The following is a 27995-nucleotide window of genomic DNA, read 5'->3' as shown; positions in this document are numbered from 1 at the left end:
TGTAGCGTGGCGAGGGCGGACCTTGTGACGTACAGCCGAGGCTCAGGCTGTTTTTTGTTCCTTACTGAACACCGATACAGAAAAAAAAAAACAGGCTAACAAGCTAATAGCTTCTGTTTTCACACGGCTCCTGTTTGGTTTTACGAAGGTGTAACGGTTCAGACGACTGACTGCCACAACAAGGGGCCATGGCGTATGCGTATCTCTTCAAATACATCATCATCGGGGATACGGGTAAGCTGCAGTTAGCTCCCAGTTAGCTTCCAGCTAGCACTTAGCGTTGTGTTTCCGCAGTGTTGGATAGTCCAATGACGTGGTAAAAGCGAAGACCCAAGGGGTGGGATGACAGCTCAAATTATCCCTTATTAACATACCAGAATGTATCATAAACACACTGACAGCTTAGGAAAAGTGACTACATATCACCTGCTTTTTATTGGAGCTTTTTGGTTGTTTACACCGGAGGATGTTTGGCCTTATGTCCGTTTGCGTCGAGGGTGGGGGTGTTAGCTAAACCCGCTAACTGCTAGCTTTTGGCAAATATACTGCCACGGCTGTCACGACAGCAAATTACAATTTTATAGGATCTCAAGACGTACCCAAAAAAAATGTACTACATATATATATATCTGGTGTATATTCGCCACCGGTAATGGTTGACGTTAGCTTTGCCACATAGTGTTGAAGGCCTGGAGCTAAAGCCTAAACTATTCCACAGAAATGGCGTAGAGACAGATTTATTTTTTATTATTTTATATTATATTTATCGTTAAATAGCTCAATTCTTTATTGTTTCTGATATTTTGGAGATTGAGATTGGGTTTAATCTTGATCTGTCACTGTAATTAGAGAAGACCACTATTATCAGTTTATTAATGTGGGATGGGGGTACTCTATACAAGCAGGTGCATTTTCCAACTTTCCTGTATCTTAAATAGGGACAATTCAATAAGACTGATTACCTTGATTAAACAGCTGTTTAATAACAAAATAATTTAGACAACCCAGTGTTCAATTTATCCCTTGATTGGCATATGAAAAAGCTTGACAATCAAAGTGTACAAATTAATGGAACTAAAGTGAAATCAGTTATAGAACTTATTAAATCCATTTTCTAATTTTAGCCAGTTAGATGACTGGTGATGGACAACATGTTTACTTCAGGATTATTGCAAAACAGCATCATGTTGTGCTGGCTCTTAATTTCTAGGAATAAATACCTTGGTGAGCTGCTGCCAAGACTCCAGCCTGACTTCAGGTTTGTCAGTGCCAGATATATTTTCTCTGCCGAGTTATATAATGTTAAGGAGTTTCTTTCTTTAAGCGAGAAATAAAAAAATTAAAATTTTAAAGTATTCTTAATGTTTTAATACCGGTATGTTGAATTGGACAGATTTTGAATTTAATTTGGCAAAACACTCTTTTAATTATTGTGTTTAGTATATTATTTTTAGATGAGCCCTTGAGAGCCAAGTTTAAATTTGTAAGGTTTTAAACTTACTAATGCATTATGATATTGAGCTGTGATTGTGATAGCAGAAGCTCTCTGTATCTGGGTCTTTTTGATTTCTTAAAATAACACGTTTAAAAAGAAAAATCGTATACTGATAAAATAAAAAAATAAAAATTTTAAAGTATTAATGTTTTAATATGTTGTATTGGACAGATTTTGCATTTAATATGGCAAAACACTCTTTTAATTATTGTGGTTAGTATATTATTTTTAGATGAGCCCTTGAGAGCTTAAGTTTAAAATTTGTAAGGTTTTTAACTTTAACTTACTAATGCATTATGATATGGAGCTGTGATTGTGATAGCAGAAGCTCTCTGTATCTGGGTCTTTTTGATTTCTTAAAATAACACGTTTAAAAAGAAAAATCGTATACTGATATCAAACTCAATTCTTACTATAACTGAAATCATCTAACTTTTTTTTATTAGATAGCATTAGTAATAATCAGCTTTTGAAACCAATTTTACTGAATATTAGGCTTTGTGAAGTGTTGCTCTTTATGGAGTAACATAATTACAATCTACTAATAATAGCTTATTAATTACTCTTAATATCTGCCCTATTTTAAAAACAAAATGTATCATCCATTTTTTACCAGCAAATTTTAAATGTTTTGTCAGGAAGAATTTAAGTAGTTGTCTCTGAGGCAGCTTAGCAGCAGCGTAAAGCAACATGTGGGGAAGGGGAACACTCTGCTTCTCTCAAGTCCACTGAGCTAGGGGGAATTCTGGGATATTTTTCTGACTTTTAAAGGTTATTGTTTGCTAGTTATCCTAAATGCCGGCAAAGCTTTGCTGAAATTGTATAAAGTACAAAGTTACCAGTAGGAGTTAAGCTTAATGAATAAATAAAAGGATCAGTAGTAAGAAAGTTTTGCTGACCCAGTAGTGATGCAGTTTGGCTGACCCCTGATGTCAAATGTACAGAAGCTCCCTAAAGTCCTTAGACATCCCTCAGATTATAGACTCGCATCTAGAGGCCCCATACCATCCATGAGACAAACCCTTTACCTGCATGTTGTCCAACAGGATCGGCTAGGAATGTCGACCAAATTCCATCAGATAACTGATCCAGTTTGATGTTTTTTCAACAGTCATTATACTTGGAGAATGAGGAAGACTCCCACAATTTTTATTTTGCTTTGTTGTTGTTGTTTTTTTTTGTATTTGTTTTATTTATTTATTTTTCTACAATTTTATTCTCATGCACCATTTTTGGACACAACACGCATTTCTTAGCAAGAAGATTTTGAATTGTATATATACTTTTACTTTAAGTTTCCGTAATGTCCAGTAATCTCATCGATATGATTATTTCTTCTGTGAACTTAATTTTTTTTAATCAAATAAATTGTTCTTTGTCAGTGGTCTTAATCCTCGGCTTTTCTTAACATTTTTCTGACGGGTAGTATTTATAAATCATTACTGTCAGTTGGTGTTCTGTTTGTGTCTTACATAGAGGCATTAAATAGTCCTTAATGGCCTGGGTCTTTTTGTCCCCCCTTACATTATGTTTGTTTTTTTGTATCCAGCAAATATCAAACGGCACGCTTGGTGTATCACCCTTTAGGCTTCCATCCAACGTGGAGGAGAGACTTTGCTCTATTATGTAAGGCAGCAGCTAGGGCATTCAGAACTAAGTAGTTATTGATTGAACTATTCTACAGAAAAATGGGAATTCTGCTCCAAGTGGGTCATGGGTTTAAGGCCCTTCTGTCTGGAGTCTTACCTCAGTAACATTTAAAGGTAACCCTCCATTCGTTTCCTGATTATCAGGGTTTTACTCAAATACAGCAACTTCTTTGACTCAACATTGTACAGCAACATGTGGGGGAGGGACTTTATCAACCAAACAGGCTGGGAAAACTCTTGTCAGTCCTCTTTCCATTTCCAGTGTTTTTATTGTCATTACACTGTCACAAGTACAGCTTAAATTCACTCTCCTCATTTAACCCACCCCCTTTGGAGAAGTGGGCTCCCATCATGGGGCTCTCAGGGAGCAGTGTGGGGTTAAGGGTCTTGCTCAGAGACCCAGAGTGGCAGTCTGTGGGAGTGGGTTTGGAAGTCACAACCTCAGGATTCTAAGCTCTATGCCCTTACCACTAAATTTCAGATTAAGGGTTTGAGCGGAAGGATTTTAATCTCGCCCTGCTACACCCATACCTTCTTTTTTTGCCTCTTTTCTAATTAAGCTCACCGCTCCATATTGGAAGGTGACGTCTATATCTTTCTTTAATATGTAAATTATCAGATTGACCCAGTGAGATGATGCTCTGATCTACCTGCATCTGTGGCAGGAGGTGGGGGTCTATACACCAGCACAGCAGAGAAGCTGTCTCTTTTGGGTATCCTTCCAAACCTAGACACTCCTCCCCTTCATTGAAAGGTTACCCTCTATATCTGGTGGCTGGGCAGGAGGGCATGTGTTCACCTGCCTGCCTGCGCACTTAAGGTGAGTCTAGGTTGGTGGCAGAGTCTGAAGGGCACAGGGCAGGTGGATTGCTACTATGGCTGAAACAATGAATCGGATTAATCGATTATCTAACCAGAACTCCTCAAGTGGAAAATTTTTAGTTCCCCCTGGTTTAATTTCGTAAAAAATCTTCTTTAAGGAACCTTTGGCAATCGATTTTAATCGATTATTCGGAAAAAATGCACAAATAACTGGTTCATGTCAGTCTGTAGCTACACTTTCTTTCAAATCCATCCTCTCATTCATCTTTTACTCTTGGATATTGGACATTTGTTTACTTTGACCCTTTATGTAGCTCCAGCTTTACTTACATTTCTGGATATTGACATTTTAACCTTGACTTTGATTAACTTCGACAACATTTTGTCCCCAAGCTTTTTTCTTTTAATGATTTGATGAAGTTCTGGTTGTAAAATTTGCACGTTTAGTAAAGGTAGATGTCTTTGTTTTGGAGTAGCAATGGTACAGGAATTGTCCCAAATATTATTAGACCACTTTTAAAGGGTGTCTTTTTTGAAGGAAATCATTTAAAATCTTAACCAAAATTTGAATGTCAAATCATTTCACTTCACTTTACAATAATCAATCTCTCCCTGACAATTTTTTTGTATGTTCCCACTAGTATGTAAATAAAAAGTATGAGAGGGAACATTTTAGACAGTTTATCACTTTCCGATATGATTTCTAATGTTTGTTTCCGGCTATTTTTAAGCTCCGTTTAGCAAGACGTCATTTTCCAAAGAGAAGTAAGTCACTGTCAAGAAGTGGATATTCTACTGAGTCATCTATGTGGTTCACAGTTGTCACATGATTTCACTTCCTTTGTGGTTTCCGAAGGCCCAGCCTGAAAATCAGGAGGGCTATGTTATTATAATGTCATCTGAGAATAGTAGAGGAGAATAAAAACATGTAGAGAATAAATGTAGACCCTAATGAGTGTGTTTCCATTTGTTCAAGTTTGTGAGACTTGGGCAAAGGCTGCTTGGTTAAAGCACAGAGATGAGAAAGTGTTATCTGGACTGACAGCATGCTGGACTTCTCAGCAGGGATTGCGATGCAGTCTGCTGACCTTGCTAAGCTTCAGGTTGCATAGCAGAGCAGTAACACATAGGCCTGCTGAAAACTGACACATCCACCTGAATGAACCAGTTCTTGATACACGCTTTAATGCATAACATCAGCTTGTGAACAATTTAAGCTCTTATCTTAAACGCCCTGTTTTGTAAATGGGACTTAATTAAATCTGAATTCCCCCCCATTATTTTCAGGCTGCCACTTAGTTAAAAGCAACGTATCTAAAATAAGCCCAAACAACACAGCTGTTAATCACCCTCCTTCTTGTTTGATGCCTTTATTTTCTTTTTTACAGCACATTAGTCACAATTTGATTTTCAAACTCTTTAGCCGTCTAACACTCCTACTGGCTGACACTGTTTCAGCTGCTGAGTATGAGCATTTTACTTCAACTGAAAACTATTTTATATTCTAATGTCTTCCTAAATGGATCTTTTGTTTAAGGCTGTCAACACATTATGTAAAAGCGGCTCTTTAAATGTTTGTTTGGGAATGTCCATAAGCAAAGCACTCGCTTCTACAAATGTGTCCAAGTATTTGGAGAGCTTGTAAGGATTTTGTAATAAGGGAGTAGTTGCTATGACTACATTTGAGCCTTGGTTATGGAAAATGGTAAATCCTACTGACTGAATGTCCTTGTGTAAAGAGCAAATGTTTGCTTTACTTAAATTTTCCACATACGTTGTGTTTTATTTTGACATGAGTTAATTTATTTTTTATTAAAAGATCCAGTTCTCGATATTTTCTACCATGCTGGTTCCAGTTAGGCATATCCTGATACAAGATTTCTTCTAATCGAGTACGATTTCTGACATTTTAAGTAGAGAGGGGCTTTTTTTCCAACAGGGAACTGCCCTTTGACAGCTGCAGCTAGAGTAAACTTAATTGTTTTGATACCCTGATCTTTGTCAAATATAGAAGTGGTATCGGTTCAGAGAATCGGCTTGTTTTTCCAGGAACAAGTCCTTCACACTGGTATCAGGCCGATAACGATGCTGGTATCGGTGCATCACTAGTTCCAGCGCTTGGCTAGTTCTAGAGCTTTTTCTTTGTGTTTCCACTGCCTAAACTCTGGTCCCAAGACTGAAGAAACAGAGCCAGTTTATCTCAGCAGTAAGGGGCGGGCTCATGGAGAACAACAGCCAATAAAAACATTACAAGCTTTTCTGTGTTAAATTCCTTAGGTAACTTTGTTTTAGGGTTTTTTTAATCAGTCCTAGCACACAAACCAGTGAAAAACATAAAACCATATTGGCGCCACAGTGAACCATTGGGTTAGCATCAGAGAAGCATAAGCTGATTGTCTTCTTTCTTCCAAGATTTTATTTTAAAAAGACATTTCACAAGTTTTAAGTGGGTGAATACGCTGCTTTAAGCTGATTATTTTCCCCTGCTATCCATGAACATCTCAAACTCGGTCTTACCGCTGTGGTGTTAATCATCCTTGATCAAAAAGATGCTTAACAATTGTCTTCTGTTGATCCGAGCTAGTATACTTAAAATACCGGGGTCTCTTAAAATATGTTAGATTTGCTCCCAAAAGGGTTTGAAATCTGAATTTAAATGTCAGAAGGTATTATTTATTTAGTCTGATGTCTGATTACAACAATTTCAGTTTATTTCGTTTATATCCACGGTTTTTGTAACACGTCATTTCAAGGCAAAGGCAGGTCAGATTTCTCAGTATATCCATGAAGAAAAAAATAAAAGGACATAAACATTTAAAGTTATAATTTAAAGCACGAAAGATATATATATATGATCAAAATCATCCATATGGCTGCGAGATCTCATTAATACACTTGGTTTTAATATTTATTTTGTAATATCTATAAATGGGCATAATAACTCCATAGAATACACATCTGCTAAATTTAATTGTAATTCTTAAGTGCTTATTTGGCAAAATGTTTGACCTTTTATTCCTTCTGCTCCTTACAGAGTAGGTCTGATCTTTGTACCAGTATCAAGTTAAGGCCCAGTTAGTGACGCATGGCTGGATGCTTTAAGCTAATGTGTCCGGATATGCTCTGCACGTGGCTTTTGCATTTGCCTTTTGTGTTATATAAAAGTAAAAATCCTCGGTCTGAGCTCTAAAACTGCAGAAAACTCCCTTTTATCTTCCTGTGTTTCCACAGACCCTTTTTTGGTTTGGTATGATGATGTGTTCTTGCCACAGCTTGGATCGGGTTAAAGGAGCTTTTATAGCTAAATCACAGCCCAGCAGACTTTCATTGTTAGGTTCACTTAATGTCCATACTTTCCTGCTTGGCCAGAAATGCAACGTGAAAAGACACAAGAATAGTTTGATAAAAAATGTTGCTGGTTCGATCAGCTGAGAAGAACATGGTAGAAGTTTTCAACCCCCAACTATAGAAGAAAGTCCCATAATGACTGACCATCCACATGAGACTGATAGAGCTGATGATTTTATACTTTGACTTAGTGGATCCCACCGTGTCCCTTATCATTGTCATCAAGCTTCGCCTGCTTAGCAACACCACTGCCTGGCAGCTGTGATCCTTGGAAACCACAGAGGAGCTGCATCATGTTGCTCTGTCACCTCCATGTGTGTCTCTCCTTTTCAGACTCATTACAAGTCTATCCACACCTTTTCCCCATCATTTCACCCACACACTTTTAAATATAGATAATACTTGTTTTCTAATAGAGCTGCTGAGTATCAATCAATGCATGCTATATTGCAGTCGCAAAGCTTTCCTCCTTGGTAGCTCAGGAGCCATGCATTAAATAAGGGAGAATATGGTTACATTGGACATAATATGTCTTTTAATTCAGCATATCAGTGGTTACTATGCTGTTTTTGTAGAAAGCACCTTTAGTATTCAATATTTTGACCCTATTCCAAAGAATGACTTGCTGCTTATAGTATGTCAGGTGTTACAGAAATCATATATCTGAAGGCAGCTGATAATTGCAGCAGAATGTGTTTGGAGGTCCCCACTTGCAACCTCTGTAGTCAAATAAATGTAACGCAGTCATGCACTGTGTTGTTTGGGTGTTGTAATAAATGACCTGATTATGGCAAAGCACAGAATATTGATGCTGTAGTTTACCTCTTTGTAGTTGAAGTGTTTTAGCATAAATCATCTTCCAGAACTGAAGTTTAGAGCAGGGTGGTGCTAATCACAAGCAGATTCATTGATGTCCTTTTTTAAGAGAGGGGGAAAAAAGAAACAGTGGTGACAAACACTCATTGGAAGCAGCCAGTTGGTCACTCTACTTAATAGTATTTATCAGTAGTAGGAAGCTGGTGAACAAGTGTGAGATCCCTGCTGCAGTGGATGCTGGTTTCTATTGAGAATGCATGGATTTTATTTTTAAAAGTCACTCTCACTTACAAAGCCTAACAGATCTCTGTGTATTGTGTGATAAATTCTGCATTTATGATGTAGTTTATCAGTTTTTCCCAATTTGTTTACCCTTGTTAGGAGATGTTTTTTGATCAATGTCTTCCTCCTTTCTTTTTCTGTAGGTGTGGGAAAGTCATGTCTATTACTACAGTTCACAGACAAGAGGTTTCAGCCAGTTCACGACCTCACTATCGGTAAGAAAGGAAATGACTCTAGCCTGCTAAGTGTTGTGATTCGTATTAATCACTAATTACTTGGTAACTCAAGCCCCTTTCATTATTATAGTGCATAAATGATTTGAGTCGGTGCCAACAGGCAGACAACTGTGCTCTTAGTTCAGTTATTTGTATATGTTTTCTGTTACAGAATAGATTATTTGCTCTAAATAAAGTTTTGTATAGATGTTCAAAGCTGTGCTGATCATTCAGACAGATCAGATCACATCCAAAGAAAAGCAAACCAAAGTTTGACAAGCTTTTATTATATCCTTTAAGTGATATAAATGCTCTCAATCTTTAAAATGCTGATGATCACTGAGTGTGACCTTAAAAGCAGATCTGTATATTGATCAAATGTCTGCTCCAGAATAGCAATAACAAAAACATTTTTACATATTTTCTCTTTTATTTTCTACTGTTGATACTTTTACTTTAAACATTATTAATGTAAGAGTTTTAACATTGCAAGTGTTTTAAAAAGTTTTTATTTAAATGGCTGATTCGATTTAGCTTTAAGCTTCTAATGAAAGGCCTGAATGTGATGCTACCTTCCATTTTAGTCAACTCATTTCTAATTGTAGTTATATCCACATTGAAAGGGCAGCCTTTAGCATTTTGTATTGTATGTGCATTAGAAGCACCACACCTTTGATATAAGCCTGGGAACCAGAGCTCATCTTTCAAAGCATGACTACACCTCCTGTGCAAACAGATTTTTAAACAACTCTTCAGGCTGTGTCAGTGCCAGTATTTGCTTTACAAGCAGAAGACAACTTTAGCACTTTGAGTAGCATAAAACCAACACAGATCACTCAGAATACAGTTATTTTATTGTTGCATGAATTAAACTGACATTTTTACAGAAAACGTTTACAGAAGTTATTCAGATATCTTTTTAATATTTTTCATGTGCATATTTTTGTGACTTTTTCTTTTATTTTTCTGCATTCCTCCTTTAGGTCCAAGCATACTTAGGTCTCATTCCTCTGTGTTTTTGTGTTTTTTCCCCCCACCTGTTTAGGTGTGGAGTTTGGAGCAAGGATGATCACTATAGATGGCAAACAGATCAAATTGCAGATCTGGGATACGGTAAATAATCTATTGAATGTTGTTCTGCTTTCCCCCATTGTGGCCTCATATAAAGGGACTCTAGGTAAACAACCTGCTGATCTACTAACCTGCAAGGCTGGTTCGATAATATCATAAATTAGGTGTTAAACATATTGGTAATGTTTTAATTTCTGCTTCTATTTGTATATAAATATAATGTATCTAAATGTATTTTATAAGGTTTAAATGATACAGAATTATTCATAGTCATATCAACATTATTTGCCTTTGATTGGGTAAGTTGTATCTTCCCCCCAGGCTCATGCCTTTGACTTTACAGAAAGTCTAATATCAAAGTTACCACTTAACCTGATTTAGTTTGTTCTTCCATTGAAGACTTGGGTTCCTAGGAGTCCAGTACCTCACTGTCAGTTCCAAGGACTCGGCTTGTTGTCAGCATGATGGGTCTGTCCACCACCAGATAGACATGCAAGAAAAAAAGAAATAATTTTGTTTTACAAAGAATATCTCGGAGGTAGATAATTAATTACTTCTGTCAATGCTCATAGCGTAAAACAGCAAAGATAAACCAACCAAGAATAGGTGAATGTTCTGATTCCTGTAAATGATTTATGATATGAGAGCGACATTTAAAATAGGTTTTCTGGGTAAGAAGTTCTGAATAATTTCTGCCAGCCATAGAGGTCATATCACAGCTTGATGCAAGTTTAAAACAAAGAAGTAATAATTCTGGATTTGACACCTAAAATTAGCCTTATAAACCAAACTAAATATGAGATTAAATGTGTAATTTAGTCTGGCCCCGATTAATGTTTTTCAAACCTCTGTCTGTGCCTATTGGTTAACTCGCTTACCAATGAGCGCAACTGACTGTGACATAATAAGCCTGACAGAAAGCTGGTGGGGGAGTGTAAACAAACAGCCTGACGGTAAAATGGCGAATGCGTCCTTCTTAAAAATGAAGAACGAAAACCCCAAGTCTAATCCTTCCAAAGCTGATTCCAAAGCTGAGTCAAACGAGAACTGTTCAATAGTTGTTGTCATCTTCCATGTTGTGCTTTCTCCAGCATTGCACAGCTTTGTCGTCACGCCCTCAAACCCCTGCCAGCTTTGTATCCAGAACTTCAAAAAACATCTCTGCGTTGTGATTGGCCCGCCAGTTCTAGTGGGTGGGGCTAGTTTACTAGGCTAACCTAAAACTATTTTAAGCAACAAACTGAGTTAGCCAGACTTTGATCCCCACCTTTTGTTTTTAAAAGACCACTGTCTTTTCTACGTTCAGCACGACTGTTTACAGGTTAAAAGCAAAAACACACATTATGGGTGGATTCGGTTGTTCTTTATCCTCTGTTATATGGCGAAAGTCTTTTTTTTTTATGATTTATGAGGTGTGTTGGAATGACCTTTTAATTTCCCAAAGCAAATATCAGCAACTCCAACATGACAAAGTCCTGCATGTGTTTGGCCCCCTGACTTTTGTGCCCACGCTCATGCATATATTCTCAGTCTGCACCTTTTTTGTCCCTAATAAAATTCTTTTTCTAAAAAGTTAAGGGTTTTAACAGCAAAAACATCTTTTACTGATGTTTTTATCCAAGAGGAATTTTTGTTAGACTTCAGATTATTGTTAGTGATTCACCTTCAGATAAAACAAATTGCTTACAGCTGCTATATTGCATGTTTTTTTTTTATTCTAATCTAAAAAGCCCTTTGTTGTTTTCCTCGCTGCCCATTTTTTCAAGCCTTCTGAATATTTCTTAACCAAACCGTGTAGGGAGCCAATCCTTATGATTAAAATCTTTTGTACCCGCAGTAACGCAGCTGACCAGCAGGTGGAGTTATAGGTCCATCGAAAAGCAAACAGTAGGAGGATCAGAGCCAAAGGCCTCCAATGTATCTGACCCAGGCCTGGTGTCTCTGGCTGTCTTGAACCGTGTTAGACACCCTGACCATCCAGGTGCTGAAGAATAATGGTCAAACTGAAACCCTGCCAGGTTCAGCTTCTGTTTCTTGGTGGGACTTGTGCAATCATACACCGGCACCAGAAACCTAACAGAGGAAGCATTTGGACCATTGTGTGGGCTGCACTTGCCATATGAATAAGTGTGTGTGTTTCAGCACAAAAGCCTGTTGGCCAGATGGCAGACAGACACAGCGTTCCCTCTCCTCCACTCTTATTTATCATTTATTCACTAATAGCATCACAGGCTGCTCGACTGCTCTCTGAAAAACTTACTGGCTGCTCATCGACTCGCTGGTTTGATGTTTGGTGCACTAGCCCATTATCTTCCTCGCTCTTCAGGTAGCTGGTTAGGGGACCGACTAGGTGTGCAGATCTCCCCCCTCCCCCCCATGAGACAAACTAGCTGCCTGCTGCTCTGACTTGCTGAATGATTCATTGACTCTATGCTGCCTGCTTGTGTGTCTGTCTGACTGTCTGGCTTTTCAGATGAGGTCAGAGCAGAGCAGGACTTGCAGCTGCTAGGATAGAGCGCTGTTTTGTTTCCCTCTGTGGCCTGGAAGAACACAGACAACATTGTTAATGTACAACTGAACGGAGCCAAAGAATGAATAGACTTTGAGATGGGGGGGTATGGGGAAAAGAATGATGGAAAGAGGGAAGATTCATAGAGAGGGAGAGTAAAAAGATGAGTGATGGCAGGAAGACAAAGGAAAGGTGAGACAATGGAGGGGTAATAATGGAAGAGGAAGTGAAAGTCCAAGGTGACTTGGTGAGCTGGATGGACCGTCATGATGGCTGCATGTCTAATCTGCATTCTTCAACACTACAGCTTATGTGACCTTCTTTGTTTAGCATAAACTGGAAAGTCATACATGCTAGCAGAGAAGGAGTAGGGACTTGGTGACGGGGATGTGGAGACTGAAAGACAGAACTCCTTTGTATCCAGTTACAGGCTCTGCTCTGTCTCCTCAGCCACTGAAAACCTGGAACTGGACTTTATACAGGGACTCCTAAATACATTTTATCATCATACTGAATGCAAATCCCTTATCAATAAGAGATGAGTTTACAGCTCAGTCAACAAAGCAAAGCATTTACATATGTGAACATTTGAGTTTATAAGGTATATTTTCCATTTCTCTGACCTCTGCATGTTTCTGTGTAGGCTGGTCAGGAGTCGTTCCGGTCCATCACCAGGTCTTACTACAGAGGAGCAGCAGGAGCACTGCTAGTCTATGACATCACAAGGTAATCCATCCAATCAAACACAATTAGGATGCATTTAGGAACCCTGAAAAGGCTTTTACTTCTATCTTTCAACACCAGCAGGCTAATTGTCAGCAGCTATATGTGATTCATGAAAAAGGAGTCATATACGTGGATGCTAAAACCCACAAACCAAGAAGGTTTCCAAACCAATAAGTAAATAGAAAAATAAAGTGTCTGCAAGCGTGGCAACATATATACCTTTTCTTCCTTCCTGCCACCCCCCCCTCCTCATACTTGCTCTCAATTTGTTCTTACATCCAGTTCTCTCCACCCTGCTGCTAAAGCAGACATGTCTAAACTAGCTGATACTCCTCAACTTTATGATGTTCAGTGTACATCTAGAACAACTTATCTAAATGAACAATATGAGTCACACAACTTTCTGTTGAGCAACTCTACGTTTCTAGGCTCTGCTTTCAGCTGACACTTTATCCTGTCGGGATCTTGAGATTTCACAGGTACTTCAAAATAAAACTATTTTGAACTTGAAGTAAAAAAATAAATAAAAAAAAAATACCTGATGGTGTTTAGATAGAAATTCTGTAATTTTTTAATGGTAAAGAGAAATGCTTATGGTAGTAGACATATGCAATGGCTTTTCAGGGGTCTTAGTTATTATATTCGACATTCTCCATTGGAATGATTTGGTGATGCTGCAGAAAGCTACAAAGCAAGGTTGTGGGGTTTTTCAGGATCAAAAAGGCTGATTACATGTATTTTCTTGCATTAAATCTCCCTTCTTTTATTCTATAGAGTGATACAAAACATATACAAGATGTTGATGAACTCAGGCCATGTTGAAATGAAATGTCTCATTGGCCTAAAGTTTATCTGATGCTTCTTTGCATAATCTCCTTATAGCATTATGTTAAGCACTTAGTATTTAGAAATGAATGGTTCCTTGAAGAACAGACCTGAACATCATTTATCTTTATTCCATTCTGTTAAACTAAATTTTTCGTAACTCAACCAGTGTCATCTTGTACCCTGTAAAAGACAAACCTGCCCATTTCGTGTCTGTTTATCCAAAATTCAAGATAGCCTGAATATAATTCAAATCAGTTCGGTTAATACCAGCATAATTTATCCCACTCAAGTAGATACATCTAATCAGATCATATAACTGTATCGGTTCATAGAGCTAAAAGTCAAAGGAGAAACTAAAATGAATTTGGAACGTTCCCTCTGGACAACATAGTTGAGAAAATGTCAGGTTAAAGAATGTAGCCCCTGAGGAACACCATGTGTTAGAGGAACAGGTCTTAGAATATTTCAGTCAAAGTCAGCATTTCATTCATAAAACACTGAAAAGAGGATTATTATCCAACCAGCTGGTAAATCTAATTTTTTAGGAACTCATTAAATAATTTCAACTGAGACTAAACATTTCATTAGTTTCCAGATATAATTTGGAAATTTATTGAAACTAACAGCGAAAATACTTTAAGTGTCTGAACAGTGGAAGGAAAAGATGCAATTTATTGTAATATGCTCTCTGAAGTCAAAAAGTTTATACTCTAACTCGATCATGAGTGTGTAGCATTTGTGAAGGGAACATCTAGCACCATTTTAAAAAGAGGAAGTGGATCTTCCTGGGGGAGAAACAGTTGTCTTATGGCCTTGTTACAAGTTGAAGACTTTTTTTTTTTCTCCCCATGTGGTTTTTAAACAAACAATCCTTGAAAACAATCTTCGCTGCACATCAATCTCTATTGTCATTAATTTCCTGTCTTTCATTTCTGTTTGCGCTGCACAGAACGCCTCTAAATAGGAAGGAGCGACTGCAGATGCATGTTCTACTGCAATGCAATAATCATCTAATGCAATAAACTTCCTGCATGAGTCTCTCCATATATGAGGTCTTAAAAACATTAAATGTTGCTTAAAACAAGCCATGTTTTTTTTAAGGCAAGGCAAATGTATTTGTATAGCACAATTCAGTACAAAGATGATGCAAATTGCTTTACATGATTAAAATAAAGGAAAATAAAACAAAAATATAGGAAAATAAGAGGAACCTGGATTCAATTAAGACGGAAAACGTTTTGAATGTTTCTTTTTAAATCTGCAGAAGATAACAAGATGCGTATTTCTTCTCCTCTAAATGGTTTCAAGCTCTTAAAGAGGAAGTGAGACATCACTTAACAGTTTTCAAGAGAAAGTAAAATCTGTTACTACTTTAATTTCTGTGGGTGTGTGTGTATTTATAACAGCTGATTGTTTTTCTGTTATGCTCGTAGTTTCAAAGGGCAGTCAGACTGAAACCACAAATCTGTGCTTGCTCAACAGAAGGGACACCTTCAACCACTTGACGACCTGGTTAGAGGACGCCCGCCAACATTCCAACTCCAATATGGTCATCATGCTCATTGGCAACAAGAGGTAAAACCATGTTTTTCATGATGGGTACATACTGGCCTACTTAAGGCTGGACCATCAGCAATGTGTGGCTGTAGGCACCAATGATTGAAAATATCTTTTTATTAAACTCCACCTTCTTATTTGTTTTTAGCCAAACACTCTCTACATGCACGTAGACATTGTGCGAGATACAGTTTTCTGCCATTTAAGCTGATCTGAAATCAGCTGGTGTTAGGGGTGCTGCTGGCTCTGCTGGAGGTTATATAATGCTCTTATGTCGGAAAAATAAGTTTCCAGGCTGAGTTCATTATTAAACTTACATGGAGATATCAGTCAGCTAAAAGCAGAGGACACAACTGTTAGAAAATGGTTTTTAATCACAAGTCTGAGTGCACTCTTTCGGTACAACCATAGCTTAGACACAAGAAATCTCCAGATATTAATTATTTTGAACTAAAGTAGTCTCAGTAAGTGAAGTCAGATTTTTTTTAGGATTATTCAAAGTAACTTTTAAAGGTTTTCATACGGCTTAAACATTGGCCACAATCTATGTTACAACCTCCACCTTTGATGGGTTAGACTTGCATTTCACATGAAGGATCAACTTAGTGACACTATTTAGGAGACACTAAAGACTCAGCTGAGATAAGTTCACCCTGAACACATCATCTCCACAGTAGAACATGGTGGTGAAGGCATCATGCTGTGGAGATTGCCATGGATCAAAACAGCTCATCTCTTCCTCCAGTCAAACTCTAGACATGCAATCAAGACTTGCAAATCCACAATCCAACTGGACTGATTTACTTTGCAAGAAAAAAAGCAACCTTTTAGTCCTGCATATGCAAGATTAGAACGATAGCTGTGACTCTAGGGAAACATGGTTCTATGAACAACTTACTCAGGGAAGATGGCTACAACTGCACACTGTTCTAACGAATGTCAAATCATGCATACTTTCCCTCTGCTTTACAATATGCACTACTTAGTGCTCATTTATCAACATGCCAGTAAAATACATTGTTTGTGGGTGCATCCTGACAGAATGTGGACAGATTCTAGAAATGTTTTAACGTTGCATTATAGAGCTTCATATGTGCTAAATTTTTTCCCCCCATGAATTCACCTAATTTGTTTGTTTTTTGTTTTGTTTTTTTTTAGTGACCTTGAGTCGAGGAGAGAGGTGAAAAAAGAAGAAGGTGAAGCTTTTGCCAGAGAACATGGGCTCGTATTTATGGAGACCTCAGCCAAGACTGCCTCTAATGTAGAGGAGGTAATTAAGCACACTAGCAGTTGATGATGGCCACCCTAATGACTGGATTAAGGTTACCAGCTTACCTGAAGCGGAGTGCCAAACGGCTTTAAACACCACCTGTCATTGGGAAATATACGCCGCTCCATACAGGTCAACCCTAATGCCAAACAGCTCTTTTCAGTCCAGACAAATAGATCTCAGGCCGCACCACCATTTCACAGCCATTATCCGTTCTTTCACAGTTATCGGTGCTGCCTGTTGACATCTGTAGCTGCAGAATTAGAGCTCTGTCTGGAACAGAGAGCTGCCGTCGAAGGATTTCTCTGAACACTTGGAGTACATCTCAGATTTATATCAGGCAGTCTGTGAAGTCATCAAACATTTTCTGTTACGGATAAAAAAAATAACGGGTGATTCATTTACTGTTGGTTATTAAACGTTACATTTTCTGAGAAGGTAAAATAAAATCTGTGATAACATTACCCTATTTTTTAGTTCTTGTAGATATTAGCATTTTTGTTTTGGTTTAACTTAAGTTTTGAGACCAAATTTCTAATAATTAGCTTGTCGATGTTCTGTCCTGCGGTCTTCCTTTTCATACACAAAAATAGATGCAGTACACCGACATATCAGATCTCATTTAACCCCCTGAAACATTTTTTTTTCTTCACTTAAAACAGCAGATCAAGCAAGGTCTTGTTTAAAGTAGTCTAATGTGCATAACGATTCATTGTTTTTATAACAACTATTTAGGATGTGCCTGTTATACACTTTAAAGTGTTACAGATACAATCCCATTCAGGCGTCTCCTGGCCTTTACTAATTCCTGATTTTCTTTGCAGTCTGACTTGGTAGTTCCCATTTTCACAATTTCAGGGTTTTGTTTTGTTTTTTCAGTTTTTTATAAAAATTGAAAAAAATAAATCTAGCTGCAGATACCTAATGGCTGTAGGAGTTTTGATTCAAACAAAAAATGAAGGTATTGCAATATTATCTCTATTTATACATTAAAATACCCTATATGTCCCTAAACTTGTAAAAAAGTATTATTTTTAATTTATTCTGGATCAAACCTAGTGGCTGTTTTTTAGTTTTTTTAGTATTTAATAACTATGGAAAAATATTTTATCAGCAGATTAGGTTAAATCTCTGGCCAATTGATTGGCGCTTCTTTCAGGGTATCTGTCATTAGAATGTAATGTCAAGTTTAGTCAAAGTCCATGCCGTAGAGCTGCAGCAGTGGGGATGACAGTGATGGAGCTTAACCTCACAAGCATCACATTAGCATCTTGAAGTGCAGTTAGCACGCTGAATGCACGGCTCCGCCCCGCAAACAGACACACCCCGGTGTTGTCGCAGTGAATGCAAGGCCAGCTCCTCTGGGACCCCTTTCTCACTTATCCAATCACAGGACTAATCCTACCCTACACGGCACAGCATGCCACCCAGAGGAACATCTCTCTCTCTCTTTCTGTTTTTACATAGATTTTTTTCCTTCTTCCCCATCCTCCTCTAGACCAGTCTGTCATACAAACGCTCACACCCACAGCACTGTTGAGCAGCACTCTTCTGGGGTTAAGATTTAGGGGGAGGGGTGTCTGTGTGTGTGTGTGTGTGTGTGTGTGTGTGTGTGTGTGTGTGTGTGTGTGTGTGTGTGTGCCCATTTGAGTGTGTGTTATGATTAATTTGTCTCATTAGTCTCCTCTGAATCCTCCTGATACCGCTCTTCTCCTCCCTTCCCTTCATCTCTCCCCGCTCCATCCCTCCTTATCCCTCGACGTCCATCATTTGCTCTTTACCTCTCCCACTTCACCTCCCCCTTCCCTGCTCGTCATCCTTTCCTTGCTCTCCCCTCCTTCAGTATGTCTTACGTCCTCCTCTCATTTATGTCTTCCTGCCCTCTTCCATTCATTTCTTCCTCCTTCCTTCCCCCATCATCTCTCCCCCTATTTTCCAGCAGTATATCAACCAGTTAAAGTTCATACATATTCATAACTTCCACCCCACCTTCCCTCAGCGACATCCAGCAGCCAATCAGTGTGCGAAGTTCGTCGTCAGGGTCTGTGGGTGGACACTAGGGTTGATGGGATGGTCTTTAGAGACAGACGGAGAGATCCTGCAAGCATGCTTTCATCGTCTCATCTCCCTGCCCTCTCCTAAATCCTTCACAAAGATCCACCGCCGCCGCCCACTTCTCCTCTCCTTTCTCATCTCCCTGTCCTCCTGTGCTCTCCTGTTAATTTTTCTTTATCTTTCCGCAAGATATTTTCCCATTAGTTTTTAGTGTAACTCTCATCTCTCCTTTTTATCATCCTTGGGTTGGAAGACATGAGGGAAGGAAGGAGAGGTGCAGTGATCTGTAGAAAGAAGCAAAGAGGGCGGGAGGGAACAGGGCATGGTAGACTACAGAGCACCCTTGGGCTCAGTCTATTTTTGACAAGGTGCCAGAGAGGAGTTCAGGACATATAGTCACTTTCTCACCGTGTGTTTCTTTTTTATTATTATTTTAATGAAGAGAAAAATTGGTCATAAATATTATTACCATTCAAGTTTGTACTAAAATCAGCCCGCCCAGATCGTCTGCAAACCTTAGAATGAGGAATCAGAGCTGAAGTCGCTTATATAGTTTATCCCAGTTATTGTTCTTCAGTTTAAATCCTTCAGACATAACTCATAAGATCCTGCCCCTGGAGACAGAAGCATCGATACCTGTAGTCACAGGGCAGTCGCTCTGGGATCTTTAATTCCACTTTATTGAATAAACTTTGATCCTCTCTGTGTTGTTAGGGACTGTGTGTGTCTGTGTGTGTGGGGGAAAAAAAGATGGATTGTGTGTTAATCTATGTCCAATTGTTCTGTTGTTGATCTAGACAAACATGCAGCTGTATTGGGTAACAAGGGGCTCCTTAATAACCGCTAAACTTATGAAAGCTGAGAAGAAGGCTTGGATTGCAAAAAAAATTAAACGACATAAAAAAAACAGAGTTGAACTATTAAAGTCCAACCAAAACATCCTTCCTGAGCATAAGGTACAACAGACGGGTGTACCCACCCTGGAATTAGCTGAACTTTCTCACAAAGAGAATAGATTTGACACAACTTAACGCTGTATTGTATGTATGTGTTGCTTTTACATATATTCTACGTTTATTTTGCCCTTGATGTTCAGCTAGATCTAGGCTAGAAACTTAGTCCTACTTTTTTCTTTCATTTTTAATGGCATAGGGAAGATTCATATCTTTAAGTAAATGTCTCCAAAAAGGTTAAATTTATTATTAAGCCAATTTCCAATGTGCGAGAACGGAGATGAAAATAAAGACACCTAATATGACATAATAAAATAAATAAAAACTATTAGTTAAAGGCAAGACAGCATAAAGAAGTAAGATCATATAAGATCATGATGTGAATGAAGTAAAGATGAAAAAAAAAAGTGGGTAAGAATCCTCATCAGAAAATGCATAATAACCAAAAGCTTTAGAAACATTACTTACCAGAGGTTTTGAAGGAGCGAATTAAAGAGAACCTTAGTGTTTAAAAGCACCAAGAACTAATGTGGAATTGATTCTGGGTATAACAAGTAGACATCTATAGACCTCTCAGGATCATCAGAAGGAGCCAGGTCATTTAAAGCTGGACAAAGAATCACTAGCATTTTAAAACTAAGCCTCACTTTAACCAGAAGTGTTGATTGTAAAAAGAGAAATGGCTTTCTTAATCTCATCCCACTCTCTGCATCTACTCTGCATGAAGTGAGGAAGATTTACTCACCCCTGCATGCTGTATGCTTGAACCCAGTTTTTATCTGCTCTCTGAATAAATCAGCTTTATAAAACATGTTGTGAATTTGTTTAGTCAAACTGAACTATGATTTTCAACCAAGAACTTTCCTTCTCAGGTGATCAGAAAAAATAGAACGGGTGACAGGTGTTTAAACCAAAGTGACCTAATCCTTCCTGACGTTATAAAAAAGGGTTAAATGTGTCATCCTAATAGATGCATGCTAAACAAGATGCTAACAACATGAAGACTCAACTTTTCACAATAATGTTCATTAAACAGAAAAATTATAATAGTAGCTGTGTAGTATTTTTGTTGTTACTTTTTTTTTTTGTTAAACTTAGCAGACACGCATGCGCTTAACATTAGCAGAACAAGACAAAGATCTCACTCAAATTATATATTTCCCTGCTTGTGATGCTAAAACTAACGAATGAAGCTCAAATCACTTTTCTGTTTAAAAGATGCAAACTAATAAAAGTGCATTAAATCTATTAGGTGCTATTCAGCAGGCTCTGTATTTTATAACTCCAGAGCAATTCTTTGATAAATTCTTCCGTTCCCTTTATGTAAAATATTATGGATGTTTTTATTTTTTTTGTTTTTATTTATTTTTGTTCAGGGGGATACAAATTTCTGTCTTCTGAAATATGATATATTCAGACCCCTGATTGAACCTCATGGGTCAAAGTGACACTCTGGTGGTAGATAATATTATAGTATTAATAATAGCCCCAAGGGGAATACAAGGTTATGCTGGATCAGTACAAAATGTTCAGCTCCTGAATGACTTGGATACAAACTGACTAAACACTAGAGAGGAACAAAATGGCAGGATGAAATACGCAGCATCTCCTCTAACCTGTTTCAGCTTTTATACTAAGCTTGGACAGGCATTAGTTCTCTCTCTGCATACTAAACATGTTTGTTTTATCTCATATGTAAATATGTGCCGGGAAGGTAAAGGGACCCATAACTTCTTTATTTAAATCCCATTTTTCCCAAAAGAGCCTCTTAAAGATTACTCTTTACTTGCCTTTATAATAATGCAGGGTCGTTTAAATGTTCAAAAGGTTCCTATTTTTTTAAGTTATCTGCTAAAAACGCTCGTCATTTTGTGGCCTTACGAAATATTTTTTGTTATCTGATATGTGCGTATGAAAAAGCTAAGAGCACATAGATGCAAAAACTGGAAATGCATGCCTGTGTTCTCACAACAATGGCTGGGGTTTATTGCTGTCTGCAGGGTGTTTTTCTTTTCCCTCACATGCATAGTTGGTGAATTTTTAGCAGTTAACCAGGAAGTCTGCATTACTTAACTGACAGCTGCCACACCCAGATAAAATATTCCACAAAACATACACATCCAACTGTAAATGTGTTGTTTTATGATCAAGGGTGGTGTGTTTACTGTGAAATGCCAGGTTAAAGTTTTTAACAAGGCTCTGAGAGAAAGGCCTGACAGAAATGTTAAAGTCCAGAGTGCAGAGGTTCAAAGGCCTGGTGGCTGTTTTTATTTCTTATTTTTTTTGTTTAAGAGAACTTTGTTGAAATTGAGAACTCCATCAGAGCTGTACAAGCTTATTTGTAGGGGCCGGTACAGAAATATGAATTGAATCTCTTTCCTTCATCTGTCTCGCTTCCTGTCTCCGTTTTAGGCTTTCATCAACACAGCCAAGGAGATCTATGAGAAGATCCAGGAGGGCGTGTTTGATATCAACAATGAGGTAAGGCACACTGAACGCTCTGCTTTCCTATCTTTCCCTTTAAGCTGCTGTATTCGTGTCCTCTTTATTTGTGGCCTTTCTTCCTCTCTTTTCCAGTCTTTGTTCTGTTCCCTCTTTCTCTTCAGCTTGGATTTCCAGCTGTGTGTGTGGTTTGCCACGCTCCCTCTAGCCTCAGAAAAAGAGGGGGAGGAAAAAAAAACCTCCCTCCTTCCTTTGACTCCAGCCAAGCAAAACTCCCTTAGTTCCTCCTTTCCTCTGCTCTATTTTCCACTTCCACTCTTCCCTTCCTTTGCTCTCTCTCTCTCTCTCTCTCTCTCTCTCTCTCTCGGCATTTTGCCAGCTCATAAATTCCTCACGTCCCACAAGGTCTCGGTCATTCAGCAAGAAAACAAACACTCGCTCAGCCAGTCAGCCTGTAAGCTGCCTGTCAGCCCAGTCACTGTCAGCCAAATTTCTATCTATGGAACAGCAAAGGAAGCAGAAAAGTTTAGTTGTGCAGCCAGTCATTGAGCTGAGATGTTAATCCGATTACTTCCACATGAAGATGGTCGGAACGAAAGCAAACTGCGAGTTAGAAAGATTAAGGCAATGCAGAACACGTCGAACTTGCATCTGCATACAGCCAATAACTGTAGCTCCCCCATGGGAACCAGAGTGCTGACTATAACGAGACCCCTGCATCAAAAATAAGGTCACAGACGGTTTACTTTCACCTCAACTGACGGCTCAAAGTTAGCAGTTGTTTACCTTTTAGTTGTAAGGAAGTAGTCATTTAACAACAAGTTTATCTGCAGATTAGCCTGCATAGCTAGCTTCTTCATTCCTTCCATTCTTTCAGCCTCACACTGTAATCTTTATGCATCACCCGTCATTGTGTTGAGTTTTTAGGACGTAAAGAAACGTTATGTAGATGTGGAAGTTAAAAGCAAAACAACTGCAGCAACTTTTTAAATGAGAACTGATGTATGGTCCTGGTTGTTTCCCTGTTTCTTGTCTCCGTCACTGTGAAGATGTGTAGCATGCAGCCCATATGCTGTCTGCTTAGGCGCACCGCTGATGCTCATAATGCCACTTCTTTCACCGGACAGGCTTATTATTGCTTTTTTAATTAAGAAAACATTGACCCTCCCCTCCAATTCTGGTTATAGTAAAGTTTCCATTTTTTCTCCACTAACTCAACCAACTACTAAATGTATTTTTTTCTTTGCATATGCTCATATCACTATTGGAATAGAATATTTAATGTTAGTTCATTATCTCAGCTTATAGTCACTTCCTGATGGGTACATTCTGTGTTGTAGATTTTTTGCCACAGTAAATTTTTGTTGCTTTTCTGTTTCAAATAAAAGAAACTAGGTCACCTTTACAGTAAATAATGTAACATAGTAAAGGTGTGGTACTACAATACTGGTGAAAATCCTAACAGTGGTCCGTAAAGCTCTTCCCCACGTATGCCTGTTCAACAGCTCCACGTTCTGCTGTAGAGTCTTCACATCTTCTATGTTGTCTGTGAATCACCAGTGGCTCTAAATAGGAGCCTTGTGGTTTGCCCTTTCTACAGTTTAGTAAAGGTTGATCTTAGGGCTCTCTGGCCTCTTTTGCGTGCTGTTGTAGTTATTAGAGCCGTGTCTGAATCCTCAGACTGTTTCCACATGTGTTTTGCAATGCTTTGGGCCCTGCAGCCAGCTAACGCAGGTGTTGGCCAGACGGCGAGCCACTCAATGTTTCTGTTATTAGTACGAGTTAGACAGAGTGAAGGCAGGCCGGCCGGCCAGCCAGCCAAACCACATCAGCTGACAGAGCTTCAAGTGAGAAAGGGAAGCCCCACCAGAAATGTTGGCAGCGGCTACGAGAAAACACACACATGGCCTCAGCTCAATAAATGTGATTTAAAGGCATACTGTGTTTCCCAGAGGCACTACTGCTACTGAGTGTAGGAGGAGAGTTGCACTGGGAGGGAGAGATAAATATATACAGACGGAGAGGGTGAGTAAGGCCCACTCTGTGCTACAGCTGCACCGGGAAAGAGAGAGAGAGCTGATGAAACACAGAGGGAAAGTGAGCACTACAGCTCAGAGAGATGAAAGTGTCTCCCTACCACCCACCTGCCTGCCTCCTTCTCACTTACTCCTCTTTTATATGTGCTGTTCTTTTTTATCCTGTTGTCCTTGAGTGCTGCTGCTGCTGCTGCTGGTGTTTCCTCTTCCTTTGTGCAGCACAGCAGCACCTGTTGCTTCCTCTAAGATGTGATCTAATAGAAAGCCCCACAGGCACCATGCCCTGTTAATCGCTCCATGAAAGCAATATCAAGAGGTCATTCTTTCCTCTTAGTGAATACAATTGCACATTTATGACAGTGCTTTCAATTAACATATTTCCTGACATGGTTAACATTTTTTAAGTTACAATCAGGTTGTTGAAATAGTTTAAAGTAAAATGGGAGCTGTTTTTAAAACTCAAATCATGGCCGAACCAGACTAAACCGTAATTATTAGTCAACTTTTTCTATTTCAGAGTTTTATCTATCATAATTTTAAAGATAATTGAAGCCTATTAACTCTAGTTGGTCACATATTTGGGAATAATTGAAGAAAGGTTAATTCAGCGCACAGCTTGTGCGACATAAAGCTTACCAATCTTCCTTTACACCCAAATTTACCACTAAGCGCAGCTAACTAGAATTTGTCCTGATTATTTTGCTGACAGGTAAATTGACAAAAAGCACATTCTGGATTTCTAAAAAGTACAAAAACACCTTGTAATAAAAAAAAATAATAATAATAATAAAAAAATCATGGTTAGGATGTTATTATATAATAACACCACTGCTTATGTTTTTGCATAAATGAATTTTTAACATTATGTTGGGAACCCTGTCTTCACTTGGAAAGGGGAGATAATCCAAGTTAAGGAGAAGCTAAAAACAAAGAAATACAGGAAGAAAATGAGGTTACCGTGCATCAAGGCAACCCTGGATATGCAGCTGGAACATTTTTTACTTCACAATAGCAGCATACAACTCCCAGAAATAAATGTATATAATATATATACATTTATTCTAAATAGTACCTGAAGTAAATATCAAAGCTGAAACTAAAAACTTGGATAAAGAAAATACTACTTCGGATTTGAAGTTTTCACAAATATTTCTTAGTTTTTATTGCTCTTTACCTCAAATGAAGTGTTTAAAATATAGTATTGCAAGTTATTATCAATAAAAAGATTTTTGACTTAATGAATCAGTTAATTCAACTTTTGTTTTTTGTTGTTTTTTTCCAAAGTAATGACCTTATTTTTAAGAGGTTGAGTTTCTTTTTTTTGTTGTTGTTGTTCAGATGTGATCTAGCTTACGTATGCCTCTGTTTTTGTCTCCACGCAGGCTAATGGTATTAAAATTGGACCCCAGCATCCCACCACCAACTCCCCAATCTCCAGTAACCAGGGAGGCCAACATGCTGGAGGAGGCTGCTGCTGAAGCCCCACCTCACACCGCCTCCTCCAGCCCAAGCCCTTCCTCCTCCTCCTCCTCTTCCTCCTCGCCTTCTCCAACCCTCCGTCGCGTTTCTACAGAACTGTCCAGGCCCACTAACAGTTTAACGTCTCTCTCTACCACTTCATCCATCCATCCTGAGTGTCTTAAGCATCCCTGTGTGAGGATGGAGTCAGCTTCACCTGCAGATTTACACATTTTGTTCAGAAGTATTTACCTTTATTTTGGTTGGAAAAAAAGATTTTAAGCATTTGAGTGAAAACAACCAAACATAACGCATTAGTAGGAGTTTTTTTTTTTTCCTCAGCTAATTAATTGATAAATTTCCTCTAGATTCAAATGGACGTTGGTGTATTGCAGGAACTGAAACCCACAAAGAGCTGCGATTGGCTGCAGTGGGCCGACTTGATTAAAAACTCCCAACGGCTGACTTTACAGAATAAACCAGGCACCATGTTGTGTCTATACACACATCCTTACGCATTTTTAAAGACCGCGTTGATAGCAGGACATGTTTTTACATGCTGAGTCAGATTTCATGCTGTTCCTGTGTATGTAGGGACAGCACAAATATTTCAGGATGTCTGTTTGGGATGTGTGGGAGGCATTCAAGTTACTCTGTATTATTTGTATAAAAAAAGAAAAAAAAAAGATGCAATTCATGTCATTTTGTTTTTTGACCATGCTTTCTTCCCCCCGATTATCTTTGTCATGTTACTTTGCGATCTTTGTGTCCTTTTTGTCAGCTCACACGTGTTTTTTTTGTATTTCATAAACACTACAAAAAAAAAAAACTTGTTGGAGAAAGTGTTTTAAACCGCCTGGGTAGAGAATAAAAGACCAAACTGTTGAGTGTGAACATGGATCCTTTTAGAGCAACAGAAGAGTTGAGCAGGAAAGCTGAAAACGTTAGAGGTTGTCGAGCGGTGGCTGACTTCATGAAGAAAAAGAAAATGAACGGATAAGAAATTAGGACTTTTTTTTTATGTATTTATCAGGCATTTCTGTGTATATATGGCTCTAGGTTTCTGTAGCTGTGTTGGCTGTCGAAGATGAAGCGTGGCATGCTGTTGTGGTCTAGTTGAGTCTTAGAAAGACGCTGCTCACGGCCTTCGAGCAGCTTTTTAGCATAACTTTCATTCAAACCCAGAGGAGCTCCGCCACCCTGGTTTGTTCGGGTTGGAGGTGGCCTTTCTTTGAAGTGACAAATCTGAATATCAGGCTTTTGGCAGGACCAAGCAGGGGTATTGACTGTCTCTGCTGGGGGGGGGGGCTTTGACTCGGTTTGATAATGTCTGAGCATCGACCTTTTTAAACGAGCTAAGATGTCCATCCCGAATTAGCTGCCACATATATAATGTGTACTTAATAGAGCTTGATCGATGAGTGCCGCAGTGTTTTGTTTTTCTGCTTTAAAATCTAAATTGTAACCAGGCCTGTTTTTATTATGCTTAGTGGCTGCTCATTATCCACTCACCCCTTCTGCATCATCGCACTTTTTCTTTTCCCCAGACTGTGCAGTAACAATAGCTCTACCTACTCTTATGCCAAAATATTGTTTACTTGTGTTTTTACTCAATATTTCCCCCTTATAGTCTGAACTACAATCAGCTGTCTGCCTTAACTTCAGCTCCCCAACCCCGCCTCCCCTGAGAGACCTGGACAGCTGCATAAATGAGCGACCCTTTACCTGCAGATAGGCATTTCAGCACTAACGCGTTAGCCGGCGCTGCGTTTACCCATGCATAGACGCACACCTTGGGAGATAAATCGAGGAAGAGGTCTTGTTTCAATTTTTGTTTCTGAATTGGGGCATTTAAAACAAATCCCTACAGCATTGTTTTTTCTTTCCTATCCCCTCCAAACGCACGCACACACGTACACAGCCTGCATACAGTATATGTATGCATGCGAAGATGAAGAATACATATTTTCCTGTCTAACCATGCTGGGTTTTTTCTTTTTTTTTGTTCTCTTCAGGCTAACTGTGTAACTTTTAGGTTTGACATCAGTGATCTGTTTTCCTTGGCAGTGTGTTCTTCTCTAATATTAGTTTATTTTTTAAATTCCTTAATAAATATATATCAAATGGTTATTGATCGTATTCTGATGCTGATTATTCTTTGTACACCAACATGTAGTGTGCGCGCGTGAGTGTACGTGTGAACCCACAGGGGTTACAGGGGGAGGATCAAGCCAAACCTGATGTATCTATCTACCCACCTACTTATCTATCTATGGATTGATCTATCTTATGTATGTGGTCCTCCTCTCTCTTCTTTCTCTCGCTCTTACCTCCTCTTTCTGCCTCTTCTCCTTCCCCTCAACGTTATTTGCTGTGTTTGTTCTTTGGAAAAAATAAAACCTTAAAAAAAGGAAAAATGAAAATGCTATCACAATAAACTATAATAAAACATTCTAAACTAAA

The 27995-nt window shown here is 38.6% G+C and overlaps 1 protein-coding gene across 1 annotated transcript; it reads left to right on the top strand.

The window, feature by feature from the left end:
• The first annotated feature begins 24 nt into the window (after positions 1-24).
• On the top strand, positions 25-27995 carry rab2a (RAB2A, member RAS oncogene family). Its single transcript, XM_038271562.1, has 8 exons — positions 25-234; positions 8556-8627; positions 9673-9740; positions 12851-12933; positions 15244-15336; positions 16477-16588; positions 22009-22077; positions 25457-27995. Exons 1-8 carry the CDS (start codon positions 189-191, stop codon positions 25550-25552), a joined length of 639 nt encoding a protein of 212 aa, XP_038127490.1. The 5' UTR covers positions 25-188; the 3' UTR covers positions 25553-27995.

Source organism: Cyprinodon tularosa, unplaced genomic scaffold (genome assembly GCF_016077235.1).
Source record: "Cyprinodon tularosa strain WSP-4 unplaced genomic scaffold, ASM1607723v1 ctg12, whole genome shotgun sequence".
Classification (NCBI taxonomy): Eukaryota; Metazoa; Chordata; class Actinopteri; order Cyprinodontiformes; family Cyprinodontidae; genus Cyprinodon; species Cyprinodon tularosa.
This window is presented reverse-complemented; position numbering and strand designations above follow the sequence as displayed.